This window comes from Rattus norvegicus, chromosome 15, assembly GCF_021556685.1.
Source record: "Rattus norvegicus strain SHRSP/BbbUtx chromosome 15, alternate assembly SHRSP_T2T, whole genome shotgun sequence".
Lineage (NCBI taxonomy): Eukaryota > Metazoa > Chordata > Mammalia > Rodentia > Muridae > Rattus > Rattus norvegicus.
This window is the reverse complement of record NC_141548.1, coordinates 59,837,549-59,862,949: the sequence shown is the minus strand read 5'-3', so window position 1 is coordinate 59,862,949 and position 25,401 is coordinate 59,837,549. Positions and strand designations below refer to the sequence as shown.

Below are 25,401 nucleotides of genomic sequence, written 5' to 3'. Positions count from 1 at the left end.
TCTGGGACCATATCTCCCCCTTCTTCCCTATGGCAGTCCTTAAATGATTCTGTAAAGACCCCTTGATACATCCGATGTCTTCCTCCATATCTGGTGTCTCTTAGCTTCTTCCGCTAGACTGTAATTTGGTGATTTTGAATTATTCATTTTTCTGGCTGCATCCATTTGGTCAGTGTCTGTCTTAAAATGTGTTGGACAAACTCCAGATGTTTTCTGTAAGGCGATGACATAGATATTCCTGCTACTCGTTGAGCACATCTTGATGTTGCGAAAACAACTGAGTTTCTTTTCAAGTTTAACTGCAATAATTCCCCTCATCTTTATGACCTTCCACCATTTTTAGTTGGACCCACCCCACTCCCACCTGTTAAATTCTTCTGTCATCTCCGCTGTATTTTATCTGTGAAGTTGGTAATCAGGCCTGTGATTTAAACTCCTGGCTATCGTAGGGTTAGCAATGGCGTCCATGTCTATTCTCTTCCGTAGGTGAACACTCTTGCCCATGGCTTCCAGTCAGCCATTATTCCACCTTACCATACTCTCATAGATTCCACACGTCCATTGTGTAGAGGGGAAATGGAAAGATACTGTTGGGGTACTAAATACAGAGGTAAACCTAGATTTAGGAAAGTCTTTAATCTTGCCACATTTGACGCCAATTTTGCCTATAATCGAACTCACTGAAAGTCATTGGCAATTGATGTGTTCCTTCTATTATCTTAACTGAATCATCCGTATTGTGTCATTATTAGATTATGCAATCAGTGTCTGAGATGTGAGAAATACAGTGTATTAATGTGTTCAGGGTGGCGCCGGACTCGGGAAGATGCATGAGGCACCCGTTTGATTCCTTGCAGGGGAGCTTTGATCTTAGTGCTGTGCTCTCTGCTTTTCATCGAGGTAAACAGCCAAAGTTGTTAGAAATTAGCTCCAGTAGTCCCATCCGCCACACACACGTCACACACGTCACACACGTCACACACGTCACACACGTGGCTCTCTTCTCTTCCCTGCATGCAGCTGCACTGTTTTTGATCAGAGAAAATACATGCAAGATTAATACAGTTAAGTTTGTAATTACTCTAAGGGAGAGTGAGGATAATTAAGTTTTAGTGTACTTTTAAATTAAATTTAATGACGACTGTTCTTTTTTAATACCTGTAGCTGGCCTCTAGATTAGTTCAAGGTGCTGTTTTTCCTCCATTAACTTGCCTCCTGGTAGATGGAATTAAATCTTGCTTTTTGATATTTTCTTGGATATTTTAACTGTGTGTAGCTTTTACAAAAACAGAACAAAACCATTCAGAGCATGTCATCTTTCCAACAAATGATTGCAAGGAAGGTATATTAGTTTTATTTGAAGATAAATGATATCTTTCCTAGATTTTAATTTTTTTTATTAAAGTATTTTTACAAATAATATATCTTGGCCACATTCTTTCCCTCCTCCAATTTCTCAGATCCTCCCTAACCCCCTACCAACCCAAGTTCATGATCTCTCTCCCTTCCTCCCCCCAATAAAAAAATCCTTCCCTCCTTCTCCTCCAACGAAAACAAAGACCAAAACAAGCAAACAAACAAATAAAACAAGCAAAATAGCACACACACAAATCCATGGAGTTCTGTTTTGTGTTGGCCTAGAGCCTGCCCTGGAGTATGGTTGATATACCCAGGGATGCTCCATAGGACAACACGGATTCTGCCTGTCCCAGAAGGTTATCGGTTACAAATAGCTTCCTAATTAGAGGAGGACTTTGCAACTACCGTTCTTTCTTGATCCTGCTAGTTTGTCTGATTTGAATTCATGCAAGTCGTGTACATGATGTCTCCTCTGTGAGTTCATGTGTGTGTCTGCCCTGTCGTGTCTGGAACACAGTGTTTGGAGCTGTCCACCACCTCTGGCTCTTAGAATCTTCTGCCTTCTCTTCTGCATAGTTCCCCGAGCTCTCTGAGGAGGCGTTTGATAAAGACATCTCATCGAGGACTGAACGCTCCAAAGCTGTTCACGATCTGTTCACTGTCTGGTTGTGGGCCTAGTTAATTTTCATCTACTGCAAGAAGCAGCTTTTCTGTTGAAGGTTGAGTGATGCCCAGATCTGAGTCCAGCCAAGTGTCTCCATTAATTGAAGGCTGTGTTAACTCCTGCTTCACATACGTTCACATGGGAGTCATGACACTTAAATATGATCGTGGACCCAGTATCCATGATTAATGGGAAATGTGGGCAGCATGCAGCATAGCACTTACCAGGCTTTAAGATTTCTATTTATCAAATGTGAGTTGATCACATTCAAATTAAGCATATTATTGGCTTTTAATGACAGTAGGTATCTATGCTCTGGTAGCATCTATTCAAAACCAGAGATCAGTATATCTCCGATATTCTCCATATGATCCAAGAAAATGAAGGTAAACTGACAGTGAAGGTAAATAGAGTTAACTTCTTCAGTTCTACTCACTGAATTTAAGTAGGCAATTGCTTGTCGCTGTGTGTCTTGAGTTTAGAAGGGCTTTGTTTAATTTTATACCGGTTTCTTTTGCCAATTTTAATCTGGATTTTTGTCAACAGCCAAAACCACACCTCAGTCTCCTGATGCCCAGGCAAGCCGTGGTCATTCCCAAATTGATTCCGTCGCTGGTCCAGCTATGGCCACCACCAAAGAAAACCTCCCTGTGCTCAACACCAGAATAATCTGCCCAGGTAGTGAAGTTGTGTGACGTGGTCCGTTCTTTAAGATATCTGTAAAAACGAGCAATTTCTCTTATTCGTGAACTACAGAAAGATGTCCTTAGTGATAAATGTTCCTTTAAGAGAATTTTTTTGCCAAACTTAGTTATAGAAATCCAGGTCTTTAGATTATTCCATGTCTAATTGTATAGGACATATTCAAACTCACATTTAGGCCTTACCCTAAAAAATGTTAGTTCATTGGTTCCAGGCCAGAGCCCAGGAGTCTGTACCTGAATTGGAGTGACTGTCTATTCTGTGACCTCCAAAGATCTCCAAAGCTTTCCTTGGGGTTTTAAGCCACTACTTTCTCTGTAGATATTTTCAGCCTAGTATTTGTTTCAGCCTGGATTAGATGAGTTTGCCTTGGATTAGGCTGATACAAGTAGACACCAAAGAGTACAGGTTGGAGCCGGAGGGAAATATACATGTCTGTTTCCTAAGGGGTCAGAGGAAAATATACATGTCTCAGAGCTTCCTAAGGGACCAGAGAAAAATATACATGTCTCAGGGCTTCCTAAGGGACCAGAGGAAAATGTACATGTCTCAGGGCTTCCTAAGGGACCAGAGGAAAATGTACATGTCTCAGGGCTTCCTAAGGGACCAGAGGAAAATGTACATGTCTCAGGGCTTCCTAAGGGACCACAGGAAAATACACATGTCTCAGGGCTTCGTAAGGGGCTGGAGGGAAATATACATATCTCAGAGCTTCCTAAGGGCCCAAGAGGGAGATATACATGTCTCAGAGCTTTCTAAGGGGCCAGAGGAAATAGATTTGTCTCAGAGCTTCCTAAATCTACAAAGGTTTTTAAATTTCTTTGGTCATCATCAGGGCATGTTGGGATCCATTTAGACCCTGAGAAGTATCTTCTCATGGAATTTCTCTTTAAATATGGGATTTAATTCAAGTGCTGGTTGGAGACTTTTGTTCCTCTCTTTCCCTAGTGACAGATCAACCAGACAGATGGTCAGGGAAATAGTGTACCCAGAAGGTCACCTGAAGCAGTAGGAACCAGTCAACATCTAAAGGACACTCAGACACAGAAGAACATGCACTCTTCCCAAGAGTACATGCAACACTCGCTAGGATAGACCATAAACCAATTAGGTCACAAAGAATTCTCAGTAAGACTGAGAGGATCTCCAGCTCACAGTTCTGTTCGCAGCGCAGTGGACTGAAAACAGTGTGTGTGGTGGGGGTGTGTGTGTGTGTGTGAGGTGTGTGCCACACATAGACGTGGAAAGGTGTAATAAGGAATAAGTCAGAGAAGACAATGGGACAACTAAAAATAAATGAGAACAGAGATGCACCACCCTAAACCTGTCTGATGCAGCTGAAGCCCGCCTAGAGCGGAGTGTAGAGCCAGGAATGCCGGCTGTGAAAGCGTACATTCATCTCACATCGAGCACCTGGTACCCACCCTGGCAGCCTAGGACAAGAGCTACCTAGTGGGAGCTAATGGGGAAGCAAACAATAAATGTGAGAGTGGAAATAAACACAAGAATTTAAAAAGAGAGAGACAGTGGAGAAAATGAAAACGAAGTTGAAGAGTGAAGATTCAAATTAGTAAAATCAGGAGTGGGAGAAGCCTTCATTGTGGAGCTTAGATAGAAACTGTGTAACAACAGATCACAACTCAGGGGAAACAGGCAAACACACAAAAACATATAGACTAAAAATCCCAGGCAAGAAGAAAAAGATATAAAACACTAGAAATAAAAAACAGGGGTGGTGGTGCACGTATTTAATCCCAGCACTCAGGACGCAGAGGCAAATGGATCTCTGTGAGTTTAAGGCTAGCCTGGTCTACAGAGTAGGCTTCAGGACAGCCAGGGCTACCTAATAAATGTCTTAATAAACCAGGAAAGAAAGGAAGTATAACTGTGTGCCTTCCCACATTTATCTGCATGTAGTACCCAGAGTGGGACTTCTTCTTCTAAGGGGAAGAGGGAAGGACTTACGTGAGGGGCACTGGGAGGAGAGGAAGGGCTGATATTCCGTTGTAAAGTGAATCAATAAATTTAGTAAAAAAGCAAAACCCCAAGGGCTGCATACACGCATGTGCTCACATGTGCACACAAGTGAACTAAGCCACTAAAGCCAATGAGTGAGTGCACTGAGGTTACAGAGGAAAGGATCAATATCTAGAAATCGCATCTCTATTCTTATATTTCTATTCACTGCAACTGAGCAAGCATTCTGTCCATGCGATTAAGAAAAAATTCCTCCCGAAAGTGCATCCAACATGACGAAATCCTTAGGAATGGGTTTGACCCAGAAAGTGAAATGCCGAAAGCTACAAACTGAAGAATTGCTGGACTGTAAGTGAGAGAATAGCACAGATACTCAGTTCGTGCTTTTCTCTCCATTATTCTTTTATTACAGCATGCAGACATTTGGGACTGTTAAAACTCTCCATGTCCCTAAGCATCATGCTCTGGGCTTTGGCTACTGAGCCGTCAGGGGAAACCAGGCCTTGGTGGCAAGCTGTTTGAGATAGGGACAGGCTGAGTGGAGCTGACTGACTTCTGCTTCCTAACACGTGATCCTGGTGTTTCCGGCAGGTTTGAGAGCAGGACTTGCTGCCTCCATAGCTGGGAGTTCTATCATCAACAAAATGCTGCTGGCCAACGTAGATCCTTTTGGTGCAATGCCGTTTATTGACCCCGACCCAGATTCGCTGTAAGGAGCATGTGTGTAGCTGCTTGGCCTCCATTTTGTTTGCTTCTGTTTCTGTTTTGTTCAGATCCTAACGTTTTGCATGTGTCCCCAAGTGTATGCGCCCATCTGCTAAAAGGGTGGTGACAATGCTCAGATGTTGATCGTGGTCTGTTCCCCGGGGCGAGTCCCTTTCTCAGCTCTGGTGCAGGGCTCTGTGCCTCCTCCTGAAGGGTGACCTTAGCCCTGCTGGGCACTGGTATTCATGTCCTTCTCTCTTCAGTCTGCTAATCCTGCCATTGCTCCACATCCCGCCGCACGGTTTCCCGATTTCTAGTTTCCAACCCGCATTGATGGCACCTCTTTTAAGGCTCCCCAAAACACTTTGGAAAGCTTGAGATATAGTTATTCTTGTTTTTATTTTAAAAATTGCTTTATGAGTGTGTGTGCGTGTGTGTGTGTGTGTGTGTGTGTGTGTGTGTGTGTGTGTGTGTGTGTGTGTGTGTTTGTGTATCCCTATCCACATGTGGAGGCCAGAGATGGGAGTCCTCCTTGATCAATTTTCCACTTTATGCTGAGGTAGGGTCTCTCATGTGAACCTAGAGCTGACCTGCCAGTCTGGCTGGTCTACACTGATGCAGGCAGCTTACCCTGGGCCCTACCTCTTCCTCCTGTGTGCTGAGATTGCATGATGGCTGCCTTGGCCACCAGCCATTTACCTAGGTGCTGGCGATCGGACCTCTGGTTTTCCCACACTGGTACCACAAGTGCCTTACCCACTGAGCTATCTCCCTAACTCAAAAATGCTTTTTTAAAAAATCTTACATTTTTTTGTAGTGGCATTTCTCAAGGAATTGTGTGTGTGTGTGTGTGTGTGTGTGTGTGTGTGTGTGTGTGTGTGTGTGTATCAGAGGTATAGTCAGAGGACAACTTGCAGGCGTCAGTTCCTTTCTGTCAACCATGTGTGTCTTGGGCATTGCACTCAGGTCGTCCAGTTTGGTGGCAAGCACCTTTCCTGTGGTAGAGAGAATTGATGCTTGCGAATTATCTTCTGCTGTTCATATATGTGCAGTGGCATCTGTGCACCACCCATCCACCCCATAAAAAAGGAACTGTGAAAATAAAAACATGTTTATCATACGTGTTGAATTCATAGGTCATTTTTCTACATTCTGTCCACTATTAAGGGTTGAAATGGAAGAGACTCTTTCATGAATAAGAAGGAGCGCATTGGGGCTGGGGATTTAGCTCAGTGGTAGAGCGCTTACCTAGGAAGCGCAAGGCCCTGGGTTCGGTCCCCAGCTCCGAAAAAAAAGAACCAAAAAAAAAAAAAAAAAAAAAAAAAGAAGGAGCGCATTGCACCGGACTGGGAAAGTCCTCCCCTACATACTGGCATCTGTCTGCGTAGTCAGACCTTGGCAAACAAGAGAGGGCTTAAGGCTGCCAAACTTCGTAGAAAACAGTGACTCTCTTTGCTTTACTTTTGCCTCAGACGGAAAATTATTGCCCTTGTGCCCCTAGGATGCCTGTAGGGTATGGCTTCTGCTTTCCAGTCCTCTGGGAAGAATGGCTATCAAAGTGTAAATAAACTGCACTTGTCATGAATCTGAAATTGACTTTCGTGTGCTTTTCCTTGTTATCATAGAGATGGATACTCGGAAAAATGTGTCATGAACAACTACTTTGGGATTGGATTAGATGCAAAAATTTCGTTAGAGTTCAATAATAAGAGAGAGGAGCACCCTGAAAAATGCAGGTAATTTCAGTAACAGCCATAATGGTGTTCTACGAGGGCAACTTCACTTGAATTCCGTTTACTGTCTCTGCTCATTTAAGGAGTAGATACATAGCATTTCCTGGGATTAGACAACAATTATTTATTTTTCAGAAGCCGAACGAAGAACTTGATGTGGTATGGCGTCCTTGGGACCCGGGAGTTACTGCAGAGATCATACAAGAATCTGGAACAAAGGGTTCAACTCGAGGTGAGTCAATCTTGAAACAAAGACATTTGAGTTTATCCTACATAGATAATTTGCAGAGCTAAGTTGACCTAATTTCCTCATAATTAGTGATTAAGTATATTATAAAGGTAGTGCCAAGTCCACCTAGAAACAACAGACTAAAGCCGCCATTCTCAGCTGCTCCTGAGGCTGGGGCCCCGGGGTGGAGCTGTCCTTCCGTAGGACAGTGTCTTTAATCATGGACTTTGACACTCAGACGTTCCAGTTCTGAAATGCCCCATGTTTTTACAACATCCTCGAAAATAGTGTTTGTGGCTCATACATTTTAAACTGTATCATTAAATACATATTTAAATATATATATTTATGTTGATCCAATTATTCCTAACAAGTTAGTTAAAAAATAAGATTTTTGGCTTTTTTTTTTCTAATTTAAGTAGAAACTTCAGAATAACAAAACTTCATCTCTTGCAATAGCAGGAAGAAGATGATTGGGGATCTTTTGAAGTCTGTCAATTACTGTAAATTTATTTTCTTTTATCTTTTGTCCAGGACATATATTTCCTACCTTTTATGATCAGATACTTTTATTTAAAGCATATCACTAATGCAGTGGAATTGATAATTCCTAAGTCTTGAGCGCTCTGGTAAGCTATCTAAACTGAGTATTGTTGTCTTGGCATTATCTTCACAGTGGGGTGGAGGCTACCTAGTCGAATCAGACACTATCAACTAAATGTCATAAAGATAAGCCCACTGGCCCTTGCCCTTCTAGAAATATCTCTAGGTGATCCGCTGCTTTGATTCATGGTTGCTTGTAAAACTACGATGCAGACCACTAGGTGAAAGGCTACAAAAATCAGGAAGGTTCACTTTCTGCCAAGACTCTGTACCACAGCTCTACCCCAAGTCAGTGTAGGTGCCCTTGTCTGTATTGTATAATTTCCTTCATTTTTGATCCCTGGCCCCAGGTGACCACCCTCCAGATCAGTCAGTTGTAATTAATGCATAGCATCACACAGTAGCTGACACCGTCTCCGGGCGGAAGTGGGTAGGGAAATGATAACTTGATAAGGAAGATGCTCCGCTCCTCATATTATGGTGACTGACGTGTTGCTGCATGGCTCCAGGAGCAGACTTGATTTGGGCATGAGGGAATGAGGAAATGACAGATACACGGACAGAAAGCTAGGATCGGTGGTCAGACTCTGAGCTGCACGAACTCAGCAGCATATGGAGCTGCAGAGGGAGGTGGGATTATTACATAATGATAACCCTGGAGGTGGAAGTTTATGGCATATGTCTGGATCAGGAGACAGATTTCGCTAACCTTGGTAGGAGCTATCTCTGTAAGCGTACAGCGGGCAGAACTATACGGCAGACATTTTCTGCACTGACTGTCTACACTAGACCTTGTCCCCTGTGGAAGGCATTGCCATGCCTCTGAGCCTGAGGCTCGGGGTCCTTGGCAGGGTTGTGCCTGTGCCAACGATACACAGTCACTCAGGTTTTACTCACTCGGTGCTTCTCTGCCCCCTACAGACGAATCTGATTATAAATTGGGAGGTTGGAGGGGACAGACTCAAAAATATATTTGGAGCCAAGTGTGGTGTCACGTGTTCGTAGTCCCAGCTCTTCTGGTTTGGAACAGGACAGTTGCCCACATTCAGGCCTGGAATCTCAGGCCAACCAAGGCTGTATAGAATGACCCTTTCTTCAGTAAACAAAGCGAGCAAACAAAACAACTGTAAACCATTTAATACTTGTGGCCTGACTTAGGGTTTTACTGCTGTGAACAGACACCATGACCAAGGCAAGGCTTATAAAGGACAACATTTAATTGGGGCTGGCTTACAGCTTCAGAGGTTCAGTCCATTATCATCAAGGTGGGAGCACGGCAGCATCTAGGCAGGCATGGTGCAGGCAGAGCTGAGGGTTCTACATCTTCATCTGAAGGCTGCCTTCAAAGTGGAAGACTGACTTCCAGGCAGCTAGGATGAGGATCTTAAGCCAACAGTGACACACCTACTCTAACAAGGCCACACCTCCTAATGGTGCCACTCCCTGAGCCAAGCATATTCACACCATCACATGAGCTAAACAGCTTATCATGTGGCTGGCCAACCTCATTCACACTTGCTCAGAGTGCTCACATAGCCCATAGTCAACATCCTGACCCAAAGGCTGCTTTATAAGGAAGTGTTGACTCTCCATGAAGTTTATAGAGTACTGGACACAAAAGTGAAAGCAGAAAAACTGCTTGTCAGCCTGGGTGGCTGAATGAATGGCCTCTGTTACCGGAAGCCATTATGTTTGGTCTTTGTTGTGGATCCAAGTTTTAAAGAAGACATCTTACCTAGAGCTCTGTCCTTTGTTTTAAAAGTCCCTGATAGTGTGGATCCTTTGACAGTCTGCTGAAACCATGGATCGCTTTAATAACGGTTTTTTTTTTTTTGGTTCTTTTTTTCGGAGCTGGGGACCGAACCCAGGGCCTTGCGCTTCCTAGGTAAGCGCTCTACCACTGAGCTAAATCCCCAGCCCCCCAATAACGTTTTTTAATACATTGAATAAGCTATGCAGATATAATGGATAGTGTGAGAATCAGTTAAGTGGTTTTTGTTAGTTTAACATTTCACTATTATCAATCAAATAAAAAGCCGGACAAGTATCTAGTAAATACAGTGTTTCAAAGTGGGGATAAAGAGATGGGAGGCGGGGTTGGGGATTTAGCTCAGTGGTAGAGCGCTTGCCTAGGAAGCGCAAGGCCCTGGGTTCGGTCCCCAGCTCCGAAAAAAAAGAACCAAAAAAAAAAAAAAAAAAGAGATGGGAGGCCTGTGAGGCAGCTCCGTGGGCAAAGGTGCCTGCTGCTTAGCCTGATTAATGACCAGACTTCAGGTCCTGGGGCCCACATGGTAGGAGGGGAGAGGTGACTACTTCAGGTTGTCCTCTGGCCAGCACACATGTGCATACATGCATGCTCTCATGCACACTTAAATGAATCATTATTGGGGTAAGTGGAACCATGCCAGCAGACAGAAGAACTGGCAAGGTCGAAGCAGAATCAAAACCCCCAATAATTCTTGTTATTTTGTCTTTTTTTTTCCTGGTGCTGAGGACTGAACCCAGGGCCTAGCGCTTGCCACTAAGCTAAATCCCCAACCCCCCAATAATTCTTATGATTGAGAACGGTACGTGTTAGAAGCCCCGCCCGGCCAGACTCGGTAAGACAGAGATGCACCTGTGTTTGGCCTCCATCGAGCAGTGTATCAGCAGTGTCCTCACAGCCCAGCAGTGTGGCAGAAGTGCTGAGCGGCAAACGATAATAAAAGTGAAATGATATGAGACATCAAGACTTTGATGTAGTCTGCATGTCTGCTGATCACGCAGTCACAGAACTGCCGACGTCTGACTGGTCTGCATTGTGTAATAGGTTGGTTAGTGGACGTAAAAGGATAATCGAGTTTCCATTCTTTGAATGTGTCCATTGACCCCTGATTTTCAGTCCTCAAGCTGAGACTGCATCTAGAGGTATAAACAGGCCAGATGAGTCTGGCCTTGTCACTGGTACCTGTAATCATGACACTCGAGCTGTGGAGGCAGGAGGATCATGAACCTGGGTCAGCCTGCACTATATATCCTTGTCTAAAAACAAAGTATATGCTACGTGATAAAAAAGAAACTAAAAGTAAAATAGGATAAAGGAAGACATGATAATATATATTAAAAAGTGAAGTAGAAAGTCTCGGAGTTCATTGCCATTTTTCAGTTAGGAAGAGTAGACTGGCTTTCTAAGAGCGAGTGTGGAGGACTGGGCCACTGCTTTTCTCCTTGGTGATGCTGTGGAGAGATAAAGGTGGAGCAGAGTCGCCTGAGGAGGCCTCCCTTTATGTGCCAGCCCTGTTTGGGTTCCCCTTGCATTCAGTATTTTACACAGATGAGGGTTCCCCTCTGGTGTGGAAGGATACGGATTTCACGTGTGCAGTTTGAATTCGTGCCAGCTGAGACTTAACTGTGGCTTCTCCGGGTGCCAGTGGGTGGAAGAGTGCTTGATGCAAATTCATTGAGCAAGGTAGAAAGTCACGGTGCGAACTGAGAAGAGCTCGGATTTGCCGTGTGGCCTGGTGTTCCTCATATAAACCCAACTTCCAGAGCACAAGGCGAGGCTTAGGATCCTATCCCCATGGCGGGAACTCCAGGGTATCTTCTCCTTTGCAGTAGAAAAACGTTGGGTGGTATAAATGGGAGGTTTCACTAAAATTGACATCCTTAAGTAACAGTGACTTGTCTTAACAAGCCTGACTTGCATGTGTGAAGCAGTTTTCCTTTCTAACTGAAATCATCATCGTATACTCTTGTGCATTTTAAGTACAGAGCGAATGTAGACAAAAAATAAATCACTGGAAAATGCAAATTTGTAGCTCTGCTCTCCTGACATCCCATCTCTTAACTGCTAGCCATCTCCGTGTCTAAATTTTATTTAAGAATAGATAAATAGAATAAAACAACAAAAAATTTAAATTAAAATACATTTGAGGAATGACATTTATGAAGATGTCAGTTTTGCTTATACTAGGGAAAATTCACTTATTTGAAAAATAATTATATTTTTGCCTTGTTTTGTATTTTTAAGACAGGGTCTCACTTTGTAGTCCAAACTAGCTGGGAACTTCTGCCCTACAAGTATGGATTGCAGATGTGCGCCAACACACTTAGTATAAGTTTTCCTTGCTTTTTTTTTTTTTTTTAATCTGGAGAGGGGCTGAAGAGGTGGTTCAGCCTGTAAGAGCACTGACTGCTTTCAGAGAATTAAGGTTCAACTCCTGCCACTCACATGGGCTAATGACCAACTGTAGCTCGGGTTACAGGGATCTATCGCCCTCTTCTGGCCTCTTTAGGCACTGTGTTCATTGATACAGTGTAATTACTGTAGCAGCCACAGACGCCTTTTCCCATCTAAGTGGTAATTTTCATTTAGGTGAATTAGAAGGTGGGAGTGTACTGTGCCATCCACTGCAGTTTTTCCTTGCCTTTGCATCTAGCTACATGAACAGTACGGTTTTGATTAAAAATGTTTATTGTGAGGGGTGTGTGTGTGTGTGTGTGTGTGTGTGTGTGTGTGTGTGTACTTGCATATGTACAAATGTACCAAGGCACACATGTGGCGGTCAGAGGACAGCTTGGGGATTTTGTTCTTTTCATATACATGTGGGTTCCACATATAAGATCCAAGTCGTCAGGGTTGGTGGCAAACACCTTTACCCACCTGGCCATCTCATCAGCCCAGCTCAGCTCTCGGTTTAGATGGTGGCTGGTTAGTTACCAAACCCAGGCGAGGACCCAGTTATGGCATGGTCTGAGTGAGATGAGTGAAATCAAAGTCTGCCCATACAGGACCATTCAGACAGAATGCCTAAAACAAGACAGACACTAGAACATCAGTTCTCAAACTGTGGGTCGAGACCCCCTTGGGGGAGTGAATGACCTTTTCACAGGGGTCACCTAAGACCATTGGACAACACAGATAATTATTATTTATGACGTAGCAATAAGTTTTTGGTTGGGGGTGTTACCACAGCTTTAGGAACTGTATTAAACTTTCACAGCATTAGGAAGGTTGAAGACCATTAGGCTAGAAGTTTGTAGGCGGTCTGAAGGGGATTCAAGAAAAGTACTACATGATCTGGGAGGAAAGATAAAGGAAAGTATATTTTTAATTCAATTTTTATAAAAATTTCTTTAGTTGTTTATACTTCTTTATTAAGAGAAAAGGTGAAGGCCTTTGTAATATGTAAACAAGCAAGTTTCTTCAAGCAAGCTAGCACCACAGAGAAATTACATTGTATCTCACCCTTTGTAAAGTGAAAGAGTGTGTTTACAAGAAAGCTAGCACCATGGATACCTTCCTGTCTCCATAGCTCTGAAGTAACAGTGTTATCCTTTTTGTCTGACCTCTACATGTTTTATTTTTGAGACAGCGTCTCATGTAGCCCAGGCTACCCTTAAGCTTGCTATGTAGCTGAGGGTGTTCATGAATCTCTGTTCCTCCTACATCTACTTCAAAGTGCTGGGACTATAGGCGTTCTAACCTCCGAGCTTTTGCCTTGCAGTGCGATGGGCAGTATATTCCTCTCCCCAGCTTACAAGGCATAGCAGTGTTGAACATCCCAAGCTACGCAGGAGGCACCAACTTCTGGGGTGGAACCAAAGAGGACGACGTAAGTAGCATAATGGGGTTGGAGTGTGTGTCTGTCCTCGGTGGTGTGAGGAAGAATTCCTAGCATCTTATTTCAACGTTTTCTCTCACGATTATACTCTTAAGAACCTGGTGTTCTGCCATTAAAGGTGTGCACCACCACCCCTGGCGAGGTTCGGGAGTGTTTCTATTCTCTCTCTGTTTCCCTGCATTATGAGAGAAAAGCCACAGTCACATTTGTGTGGTACACAACCGTTGCTCTAAAAGGAATGAAAAGGAGAACAGTTATTGACAGGCATATGGTGAAGAGTGGTGTTACTGTCGTGCTCCTGAAGAATCTTACTCTGATATCAGTTTGAGGCTTAAACGAACGTGCAAGGTATAGCTCATGATGTGGATAGATTTCTGGTCCTACTGAAGTATAACCCACTTTTTTTGCTAGCACACTGTCACTCAAATAATCAGTAGGGTCAGATAAAGTCGACATTCCTGGGCATCCACTAGGCCCCCATCATTCAAAGAGCTTTATATTCATTGTTTAACACCAATGTAAGGTGATTTTTTTCTCCTCCTTCTCCTCTTCCTCATCTCCTTCTCCCCCTTTTCCCCCTTTCTCTCCCCTCCCTCCTTCCTTCTCCCTTCTCCTCCCCCTTTTCCCCCTTTCTCTCCCCTCCCTCCTTCCTTCTCCCTTCTCCTCCACCTTTTCCCCCATTCTTTGTCTTTCTTTTTTCTCCTTCCCTCCCCTAACCCCTCCCTCCCTCCCTCCCTCCCTCCCTCCTTCCCTTCCTTTACTGTGTTTATGTGAGCTAGGGATAAGAACTAAGCTCCCTGCACACACTAGTAGAACCCTGCAACGCTGACCTACATCCTCAGCCCTAAACCTTAACTTTCTAATTTTACCCTTGAAAAAACGGAGACAAAGTTTCCACAGTTACTAACAGAGAAGCAACTTGGATCCAGGCAGTTTGATAACAGAACTTTCAGTGTCAGCAAGTTTGTGGCCTCGAATTTCCAGCACAAGTTTTGGTTAGGGTATTCCTTTAGAGTGAGTGTTTCTCTAGTCATAATTATCTGTGATATACAGTGAGTGAGAAGTGATGACTACGTGGTTGTGACTAAATTTAAATTCTTGGCATCAGTTTTGCAAACAAGGAGCACATGTCTGGGGAATTTTTGTCCCCTGAGGTTTCTGTTTCCAAACTCACGAATGCCCTGAAAGGTGGTTATATTATAAAATATAAGGCGCAGGGCTGGAGAGATGGCTCAGCAGTTGAGGGCACTTCCTGCTCTTGTAGAGGACCCAGGTTCAGTTCCCAGTGCCCAGCACCCATCACCAGTTCACACCACCCATTACCACCTGCAACTCAGGCTGTCTGTCCCAGTTTGCGTTCTATTACTATAAAAAGCTCCACGCCATCAGCAGCTTGGGGAGGAAAGGGTGCACTCGGTCCACATGTCCTGATCACAGTTGATCATGGAGGGAAATCAAGGCAGGAACTGAAGCAGGGGCCAAGCAGAGCATGCTGCTGACTGACTCATCTCCTGTGGCTTAGTCAACCCGTTTACTTACACAATTTAGCTACCTACTTAGGGGTGGCACTGCCTACAGTGGGCGAGCCCCTCACACATCAACCAGTAATCAAGAAAATACCTGAGACAAGACTAAGCCAGTCACATGGAGGTAGTTCTTCCACTGGGGCTCCCTCTTCCCAGGTGACCCTTAGCCCGTGTCAAGATGACAGAAACTAACACACTCTTTTGGTCTCTTTAGGCACTTGCCCTCCCCCTGCACATATTTATATGCAGACACACCCACCTGTGTATAGTTAAAAATAAAAACAAATCAAACATGCCAAGTGCATTGGATCACGATTTGCGTGTTGGTGGTTTGTAGATTTCTGAAAACATCTTATCAAGATGTCTACCAATTATATGTGAAGTATCTAGCAGTTCCTATCAAGATGAATCAGGTCAAAACATGTTGGTCCCGAGTGCTGTTTGAGTATCACATCCATGTGGATGTTGAAACCTGTTTTGAAATTGTGCTTATTTTGGATTGTCCTTGAATGTTTCCTTGGGCTATTATTACTCACTGATGTTTCTCTTTCGACTTTTTATGTTTTGGGGTTATCTATGGCAGGGTTTGGGGGCCTGGTACTCCGTTCTACCTAAACAGTTGGCGGAAGTGTGTGTAATACAGTTTTCCCTCCTAGATATTTGCTGCTCCATCCTTTGATGACAAGATTCTGGAAGTCGTCGCAGTCTTTGACAGTGTGCAGATGGCAGTTTCAAGGGTCATCAAATTGCAGCATCACCGGATAGCACAGGTTGGTTGCTCAGATCAAGGAACACCTTTTTTCATGGGTAAGGACTGTAGAAGGATGCTATTCCAGACGACCTCCCTTGATCAGCTTCTTGACAAAGCGCATTGATATTGTAAACGTCTGTCGTGTCTCACCGTGTCACTGCAGTGATAAAGTCTGACATTCTGCTCCACAGACCAGAGTCAACCCAAACCCAGATAATGCAGGCTGCGTCCATTCTCAGGTTCATCTGTGGTCTCAAATAATGTGTTGGCTTCGTTTCAGTGTCGTACAGTAAAGATCACTATATTTGGTGACGAGGGAGTCCCAGTGCAGGTGGATGGTGAAGCATGGGTCCAGCCCCCCGGGATCATCAAAATCGTGCACAAAAACAGAGCTCAGATGCTGACCAGAGACAGAGTATGTATCTTTAACTTTAACTTTAACTGTGTGTGTGTTGAGGGAGCTGTGGTGCGTGTAAGTGTGGGGCCTATACAAGCCAGAAGCCCGGTTTTAACTCCCAGGAGCTGGAGTTACAAGTGGTTGTGAGCCACCTTGGTGGGTGCTGGGTAGGCATTACATGCTCTTAACTGTTGATCCATCTCTCTTTCCCCTAACAGTCTCCTAGAATTTTGTCAAATCTTTTTAAAAGTTGGAAACAATGAGAAATAGAAAACATGGAAAGCAATTTAAATTGTCTTAAATACACTGTAGCATGTTTGATGGGTGCAGCCCCCTGGGTTAAGTATGAACAGTTACTCAGTTTTATTTTAAATTGAGTGCTTTGCTTTGTACAGCTTTTAGATTTACCGAGCAATGGAACAGCAAATACATAGAACTCCACTTCTGTTCCTATAGGTGTCTTTCCTTCTACCGTCCCCAGCACACAGAAAGTCCTATCACACATATGTTGCACACACGTTTAGTGTGGCACAGTTTTACGGCTGGTAATCTGTTCATATATTGTTAGCTGCCGGGCAGGGCGGCACCCACCTTAATTTCAACACTTGGGAGGCAGAGACAGGTCAACCTCTGTTAGTTCAAGCCAGCCTGCTCTACATATTAAGTTCCAGGCTAGCCAGGACTGTACAGTGAAACTGTCTCAAACATACGCATGTACATCACATACAGAAACACACACGCGCGCACACACATGCACACTCACACTCACACTTCTAGATGACATTGCTCTCCCTGCCGTTGCCCTGTGCTCTGTCTTATCTCTTCCTTTCTCCCCCTTAACCCTGGCATCCATTGGTCTTTCAAACACCTCCATAGTATGGTCTTCCCCAAAACAAGTATTTTTACTTAAGGTCGGCCCTTAATAAGGCTGGCAGTATTCATACGGTCTAGTAAAAGAGTGAAGGAAAATAAAAGTATGATCGATCACTGATTGGATAAGTGAAGATTGAATCATAAGCACTATTTATGAACATTAGTGCTATAATCGTCTTTATTGGTCATTTTTCTTTTTTATGATGTGATGCAGTGACAGACTTGAAAATTCCCTGTCACCAATTTAATGAGTTTTTTTTTTTCTTTTTTCTTTTTTTCGGAGCTGAGGACCCTTGCGGTTGCTAGGCAAGCGCTCTACCACTGAGCTAAATCCCCAACCCCTTAATGAGTTTTTAGAATAGAGCAAAGCACTTGGAGTTCCAGGCTCTCTTATGCAATGCCTAGCTGCCATCTCTCTGTCTCTCTCTCATGTCTCTCTCTCTCTGTCTCTCTTTGTCTGTCTCTCTCTCTGTCTCTCTCTGTTTCTCTCTGTGTGTGTCTCTATCTCTTTGTGTGTGCTTGTGTGTGTGTGTGTGTGTGTGTGTGTGTATGCGCGTGCTCACATGTGTGTTTAGTTATGTTCATCTCCAAGCTCTAGCATGACTGTTCCTTGCCACCCTGGTTTTAAACAGGCCTTTGAAAGCACCCTGAAGTCTTGGGAAGACAAGCAGAAGTGTGACACTGGGAAGCCAGTTCTTCGAACCAACCTATACATCCATCCCACCGCTGACCTGGCCACGGAGGAAGTGTCACAGATGCGGCTCTGCTCCCAGGCCGCAGAGGAACTCATCACTAGGTAAACTGTTTCTGCTGGAGATTTCTACTGGGAGAACGCTGGTCTTAGCCAGTTGTGCTGTCATCTTTAAAGTTGTTTTGGTGCCTAGAGTAATCATGAGGGGTGTGTCTGCTTATCTCGTTAGCTGCCTCTGTGGGCTGTATCTTGCCCCCTTTATCAGGTCTTCCACCCATGCTATCTGGAGTCTACGTCTTACACAGCTTCCAAAACTACAATGAATTTGTCCAGACTTGCATTCTCAGTATCTCTGCACCCCCACGTGTTCTCGGGAACTACTCACTGTGTGTGAGATGTTAGAAGAAGTCTGAACATGAACCGTGTTCGCACACGTCACGAGACAGAACAAACATTTGGAGAGTAGTTTCTGGCAGTATACTCCAAAGGCCACACAGACTTATCCTTCTAGACAGAAAGGGGAGCGATCTTTGAAAATTGATGAATGTAAAAGATAAAAAAGTCGGCCAGGCGGTGGTGACACATGTACTCAGTACTCTCAGTACTTGGGAGGCAGAGGACAACGTGGCCTATAGAGTGAGTTCTAGGACAGCCAAGGATACACAGTGAGACCCTGCCTCAGAAAACAAAGAACTATAAGAATCACTATGATAGAACTGAATTTCAGAATGGAAGAGAGGCTGTGATAAGATCGTTGACTCCTCCCCACCTGTCGGCTACCAAGTGGGAATGAATTCTCAGCCTGCCACTCGATACATACAGTCTCTGTGAGCCTCCATGCTCAGCTGAGGGCTTGAGAAAGGGTATCACCATACGCTGTGAACGTGGAATTTTATAATATGTATAATAAAACAGACAGCTTAAATTTCAGGACCGGGGTGCGACTGATAGAACAGCAGCTTCGGAAGTTCAAGTCCTGGGCTCAATCTCAATACCACAGCAAACCCACAAAGAAGTGGGGGTCTCGGCGGCATGAAAGCTATACCGTTTGCAGTCTTTCCACTTTCCAGCACTGCTCTCTCCTGGCCAGGGGACCCTCTTCAAAAGGCCAGTCTTCACTGATGCCCGACAATGTTTATTTTGTCTCATTCTTCCTTCTAGGATTTGTGATGCAGCCACGATTCACTGTCTCCTGGAGCAGGAGCTGGCTCACGCCGTGAATGCGTGCTCACACGCCTTGAACAAAGCCAACCCACGCTTCCCGGAGGTGAGGATTTAATGGTAAATTCTCATTCCACAGATTCCTTTGGCATTTCAGCTACTGTGAAATACTGTGAAAGACAGCAGTGTCTCTCTGTTGCTGTGATTAAAACACCGTAACCAAAAGCAACTTGAGGAGACAAGACTTCATCTTCTATTTGACTGGCTTGTCTCCATCATGAAGTCAGCTTAAAACTCAGGCAGGAACCAGAGCAGACAGCAGGAGCAGTGTTTCTCTGCCTTGCTCTTCAGGCTCACCTTCAGCTGACTTGTACCTCCCAGGGCCACCTCCACTCTAGTAACGCCGCCCTCGGTGGGCTGGGCCCCCACATCAATCATCAATTAAAAAATGCCCCACAGCTCTTCTGCAGGCCAGGCTGATGGAGGCATTTTCTCAGTTGAAGTTTGCTCTTCCCAGAAGACACTAGTTTGTGTCAAGTTGATAATCCAATGATCACAGGTTCTTCATGAGTTTCTATAAGAAGCTTATAGCAAATCTGTGACCATGATTTTGTTTCCCTTTTCCTGACATGCATGCATACATACATACATACATACACACCCACTTATAATTTCCCTGCTCTTAAATTTTCTGCATTTCTTTCTATTTCATTTGCAATCATTTGTCACCTTGACATCTCCTTTCAAGTCTTTCTACTGCTTTTATTACATTTGATTCATTCATTCATTTATTCCTTCATTCATTCACGGGATGGAAGTAAGCCACAGAGCACATGTGGCGATCAGAAAACAACTCGCAGGGGTTAATTCTCTTGCCCACCATGTGGTTTTAGGGATTAAACTGAGCCCTCAGGCTGGATGGCAAGCCCCTTTCCTGGGGAGCCATTCCCTTTCCTGGGGAGCCATTCTCTTTCCTGCTGAGTCATTCCCTTTCCTCGGGAGTCATTCCCTTTCCTGCTGAGTCATTCCCTTTCCTGCTGAGTCATTCCACAGCCTAGACTTTTCATCTGTCTTCCTTCTTCCTCTTGATTTGGCTCTGATATCCTGATTCATGTTTTGCTAAATTGTTAAGTTGATGTTTCTGTAGTTTTTAATGTCCGTGTCGATAATGGAGTGGGTATATTGTAACTCTTATACTGTGAACTACTGTGTACTGGGAGTCTAGGGAAAGCTAATACCTTTATTTATTCTTTTAATTATTCCATTGAAACCACCCAAACTACTGTTCTACTAAATGTTACAACTCAGGATTAAAGCTCAAAGAACCAGTGAGTAAAAATACATGGAACTGCAGCTGAAACACCCTGGTGGGGGAGGCCCCTCTCCGCTCAGTACAAAAATCTGGGTAGAAACTCTGACTCTCCCACAGCCGACTACCATACCTGTCTGCCATTGACCAGTAATGTTCAAAAGTCACTTAAACACACTGTATTGTGATTTTTACTTATTTATATTTTATGTGTATGTATTTATTTAATGTAGTGTATGAGTACGTAGTATGCGTCTGAAGGTATATCTGTACACTATATGTATGCAGTACCCTGGGAAGCCAGAAGAGGGCATCAGATCTCCGGGGACTGGAGTTACAGATGGCTGGGAGCTGCCTGCCCTGTGGGTGTTGAAATTGAACCCGGGTCCTCCACATGAGCGGCCAGAGCCGTAACTGTTGAGCCATCTCTCCAGCCCCTTAACAAAGACGTTTTATATATTGCAAATGGTGGGAGGCATTCGAGAATCGTGAGAAGGCACTTTTACTGTAGCACATGACCACCCAGAAACCTCAGGCAGAGATTAGCTATGTCACTCAGCTTTAAGCAGATACCCGTCAATGTGAGAATCACCACAAGAGCAACAGAGAGCAGCTGAACAGGTTACCATAGTGAAGTCCGTTCCTCACCTCACTCCACCACCCTGATTCAATAGAGCACTTTACATTTGTGTACACTTCCACAGCTGAAAGTGACACTATGTTTGTGCATGCAGGGATTTATTCTGTTTTTAACTCTCTATGTGTGTGTGTGTGTGTGTGTGTGCGCATCTATGTGTTCATGTGTCTGCTGGGATATATGCAGGGGACTGCAGGTATCACCCCAGGAGGCCAGAAGAGGGCCTTGAACTTCATGGAGGTAGAGTCCCGTGGTTGTGAGCCACCTGGCATCGTGCTAAGGAACTGAACTCAGGTCCTGTAAGAGCAGCAGTGCCCTTAACTGATGAACACCTCCCAGGTTTTGATTGTTTAATCTGTTGCCTGTATTTTACTATTTATGACCTACTGAACTTTTCCTTAATTTTGTCAGATATCTCTTAGCTATGTAATCCATCTTCGAGAGTTTTCAAATTGTCAAAAGTCTACAAAAATATGCATAACTCCACAGTTCAAACCCATAATATGCAAAGACTTTTGCCTGTGTAATTGGATAATATCTTCCTTCAAGGCATGAGTTTTTTTAACTTTTATAGCAATACTGGTTCTAGCATATGTGAACTTGTAGATTGGAGATGTGATCCTAAGTAAATATATATATGTATATATATAATGTATACACACACACACACACACACACATATTTTAGTTCATTCTGTTGATTCTGTGATTTATTACTTAACAGATAACCTTATTAACAAACCTGTGTGCAAAATTTTGAATCTGTTATAGAATTTTGGTATTTTTTTGAAAATCGGTTATGATAAGAATACAATTTACAGAATCTATTGGTGGGGGGGATTTAACTTAATGTGGAAACCTATATCTTTGTTATTCTCTTCTAGAGTCTTACGCGAGATACTGCCACTGAAATAGCCATCAACGTCAAGGCGCTCTATAATGAAACAGAGTCTTTGCTAGTTGGCAGGGTTCCTTTGGTAAGAAAAAGAAATGATTGGTGGCTGTTCTAGTTTGCTTCTTTGCCTGTGATTCACTGTGGCCAAAAGCAAATTAGAGAGGAAAGGCATTGCTTCATCTTACAAAGCCCAGGTCACACCCCATCACTGAGGGAAGTCAGGGCAGGGTCCCGGAGGCAGTAAGTGAAGCAGAGACCGCAGAGGACTCTGCTTAGTGGCTTGCTACCATGCTCAACTTCAACAGCTCAGAGCCAGCTGCCTGTGCACGGTACTGCCCCCCAGGGCTGTGCCCTCCTTCTTTAATTAGCAATTAAGAAAATGCCCTACAGACATGCCACAGGCCAATCTGATGAAGGGAACTCCTCAGCTGAGCCCCCTTTTCCCATGTGACTCTAGGTTCAAGTTGACACCCGGAAGCTCACGCTGACAGTAGCCCAGATGGTGGCCTAAGGATCTGAGCCCTGCTTCATTAGTGGAAGTGTATTGCTGACCTCTGACCTCCATCCTTGGACCTTCCTTTCGGTCAGACTTTTGCCTTCAGGAAAGCAATGCTAACCTAGAGCTAACTTGAGGCCGCCATCTTCTCACACCATCCCTCTCTCTGCTTAGAGAGATTTGAGTGACATAGGTATAGCAGCCGTTCCTCAGCTACTCACACATGCACAACTTAGGAGACATCACGTGTAAGAAAGTGTGAATCTGGCTGAAGCCCACAGGCCTGGAACAACAATACAGCCCTTTCTGTAAGAGCACCTGAACTGGTTTTGAGTGTTCTGATACTGAATCCTGTGACCGCCTGAGGCTGGGCATGTGGAAGGCCTCAGACGTTAGCTGTCTTCCCTCTCCGTGTGTCTCTCTGAATGATCACAAAGCATCTCTTGTCATAGCAGTCGCATCTGTTTGGGCAAGTGCAAACCGACGTAAAAGTATATAAGTCATTACCGACGTGGTGTTTGAGGTCCTGGGTTGGGGAAGTGGAGCTTGGACTTCCTGCTGGGTTGTAACTGTGGTCCAGCAGGATGCCACCACCCAAGTCTCCTTTCTGCTTAAGACACGCAGAGGCTCTGTTGGTCCAGTTCTCTTCACCACTTCCCAGGGAACTGAAACACAGCTTCCTGGGCCACAGGGTGGCCATGTCCACTCCGGCAATGCAGAACTAGTAGGGAGAAGTCTTGGTTACTTGTTGGTAGGATCCATGGAGACCCCGCCCTGGCCATTGCTGATACTGTTTTTGTTAACCAGAATCTTCTATTGCTTTTCCAAATAAACCCACCAGAAATCCTGTGGGCTGTGACCAAGGATCCAGGTTTCAAATTAAGATGTCTGTTTTTCGCGTCACTTGAAAGACTTTTAAGGTCATTTATGATAAGAAATAGAAGCATAACTTTGTCCTTTACACCAAGATATATTATATTTAGTGATTATATTATATGAAAACATAAGAACTTTCCCCTCCATTTCTAATCCTCTGTGATCCTCAAATATAGATGTTTGGTGTCAAAGATGTCCCGGTAAATTTTACCCAAAGTCTTAACAATAATGATATGATAATAACTTATTATACTTGAGAGCACTGAAGTTTGTCATTTTACTTCCAGAACAGTTGTGAAATACAATCTAATCAACTTTGTCAGATATTCTTATATTAAAAGAAAATGGTAAATGTCTTGTGATAGGGTGGAAAATCTTATTTTTATTAAATACTGGGAGTAGATACTTTAAATATCACAGGAAATCTACAACAAAAAGATGCTTAAAATAGACAATAACGATAATCTCAGGACTTCCTAAGATTCTGCGAACATCAGTGCTGGCACTGTGGGGTTGAAAATAGTCTAGAAGGAGATGGAGTAGTTGAACGAATTCTCGGAAATACTCTCGTCACCCTGCGCTAACAGGGAACGAAGGTGCCTGAGGTCAGTTACCCTTCCTAAATGGGTATAGTTAGAAACCACGCCACGACTAGCATCTCACCGACTCTCTTCCAACTCTGCGTATTGTAGTGACTACCTCAAATGTGCCGAAAATGGGTTTAATGACAGTTATATTCTCTTTGAAGGAGCCGCATCAGCTCCACATTAGTAGCCCTTTGACTCTCCTGGTTTTCATAATAGTTCTTCATCGTAAAAGTTTCAGAGATTCATTTTTTCCTAAAACTTACTTTTTTGATTTGCCAGGATATGTACGTGTGTGTGTGTGTGTGTGTGTGTGTGTGTGTGCATGTTTGCGTGTGTGTGTATGTGTATGTGTGTGTATGTGTGCATGTGTCTGTGTGTGTATGTGTGTGTACATGTGTGTGTGCGTGTGTGTGTGTGTTTGTATGTGTGCTTTTTATATCATAGGTATTTGATTATGATTAGTTTTTAAAACTGTTTTTTGTTCATGGAACAAGTCTGTGAGTCAGAAGAATTTTGATAAGTGTGATGGTTGACAGATATTTATTTGCTTTGGAGCAGTGAAGGTGCAGTTAGAGTGGGAAAAGGATGGGAGTGAGGGCCAAGAAACACTGAGCACAGTAGTTTTGGAGGGGAAATTGTTCAGGCACACCAGTTACAGATTTCAACTTTGGGATTAGGAGTTAGGACAAAAGCAACCACTTTTTATCAGAAGGGAAGATGCTCAAAGTGGCCCCGTATGAAGTTGGTCGCTGAGTCTCCGTTTGTTTGGCTTTCTCCCCTGCTGGTGACTAGCACTTGGAATCTCCTCATGAAGAGCGGGTGTCCAGTGCCTTACACTCTGTGGAGATGGAGCTGCGGAAGTTAACCGAGATCCCCTGGCTGTATTACATCCTCCGCCCCAATGAGGACGAGGTACGTCAAGTCCAGACTATCGGATGTGGACAGTAAGACTTTTGAGTTTGAACTTACCTTTGAATAGAGACATTTCCGGGAAATGAAGTTTGAATACTTCTTTGAAATGTTTTGTCATTAAGAGAGAAAGGGCCTTTTTGTGAACATGGGCATTTAGTAGAGTAGGACATGTTCAGTATTCAAAACCCATTTGTGCTGGCCAGTTTGATGTCAGCTAGGTACAAGCTAGAGTTGTTTGGGAAGAGGGAACCTCAGTTAAGAAATACACCTGTAAGGAAGCCCGTAAGGAAGCCCGTAAGGAAGCCCGTAAGGAAGCCCGTAAGGAAGCCCGTAAGGAAGCCCGTAAGGAAGCCCGTAAGGAAGCCCGTAAGGAAGCCTGTAAGGAAGCCTGTAAGGCATTTTCCTTATTAGTGTTTGATGCGGAAAGGCTCAGCCCCTTGTGTAAGGCCAGTCCTGGGCTGGTGGTCTGGGTTCTGTAAGGAAGCAGGCTGAGTTACGCCCTAGGAAGCAAGCCAGGGAGCAGCACCCCTCTGTGGCCTCTGCATCAGCTCCTGCCTCCCTTTTCTCAGCGATGGACTATAATGGGGAAGTGTGAGCTGAAACTTAATCCTTTTTTCTTTGTGTTACTTTTGGTCATGGTCTTTCATCACAGTAATAGAAGCCCTAATTAGGACACCATTCTTAGTTTATACTTGCTAACAGAGTGTTGTTTTGTT

General features: G+C 44.0%; 1 protein-coding gene across 13 annotated transcripts in view; it reads left to right on the top strand.

Moving 5' to 3' along the window:
* The window catches only part of Dgkh (diacylglycerol kinase, eta), a 169,521-nt gene that overhangs the window by 125,270 nt on the left and 18,850 nt on the right, over positions 1-25,401 (top strand). For 8 of the 13 annotated variants that reach the window (NM_001427603.2, XM_087586210.1, XM_087586215.1 and 5 more), the window contains 11 exon segments: positions 2,570-2,701; positions 5,294-5,411; positions 7,033-7,143; positions 7,276-7,372; positions 13,459-13,566; positions 15,758-15,871; positions 16,133-16,267; positions 17,755-17,918; positions 18,975-19,080; positions 21,804-21,896; positions 24,566-24,685. In NM_001427603.2, the coding sequence (NP_001414532.2) occupies positions 2,570-2,701; positions 5,294-5,411; positions 7,033-7,143; positions 7,276-7,372; positions 13,459-13,566; positions 15,758-15,871; positions 16,133-16,267; positions 17,755-17,918; positions 18,975-19,080; positions 21,804-21,896; positions 24,566-24,685 (1,298 nt within the window). 13 annotated transcript variants of the gene reach the window in all.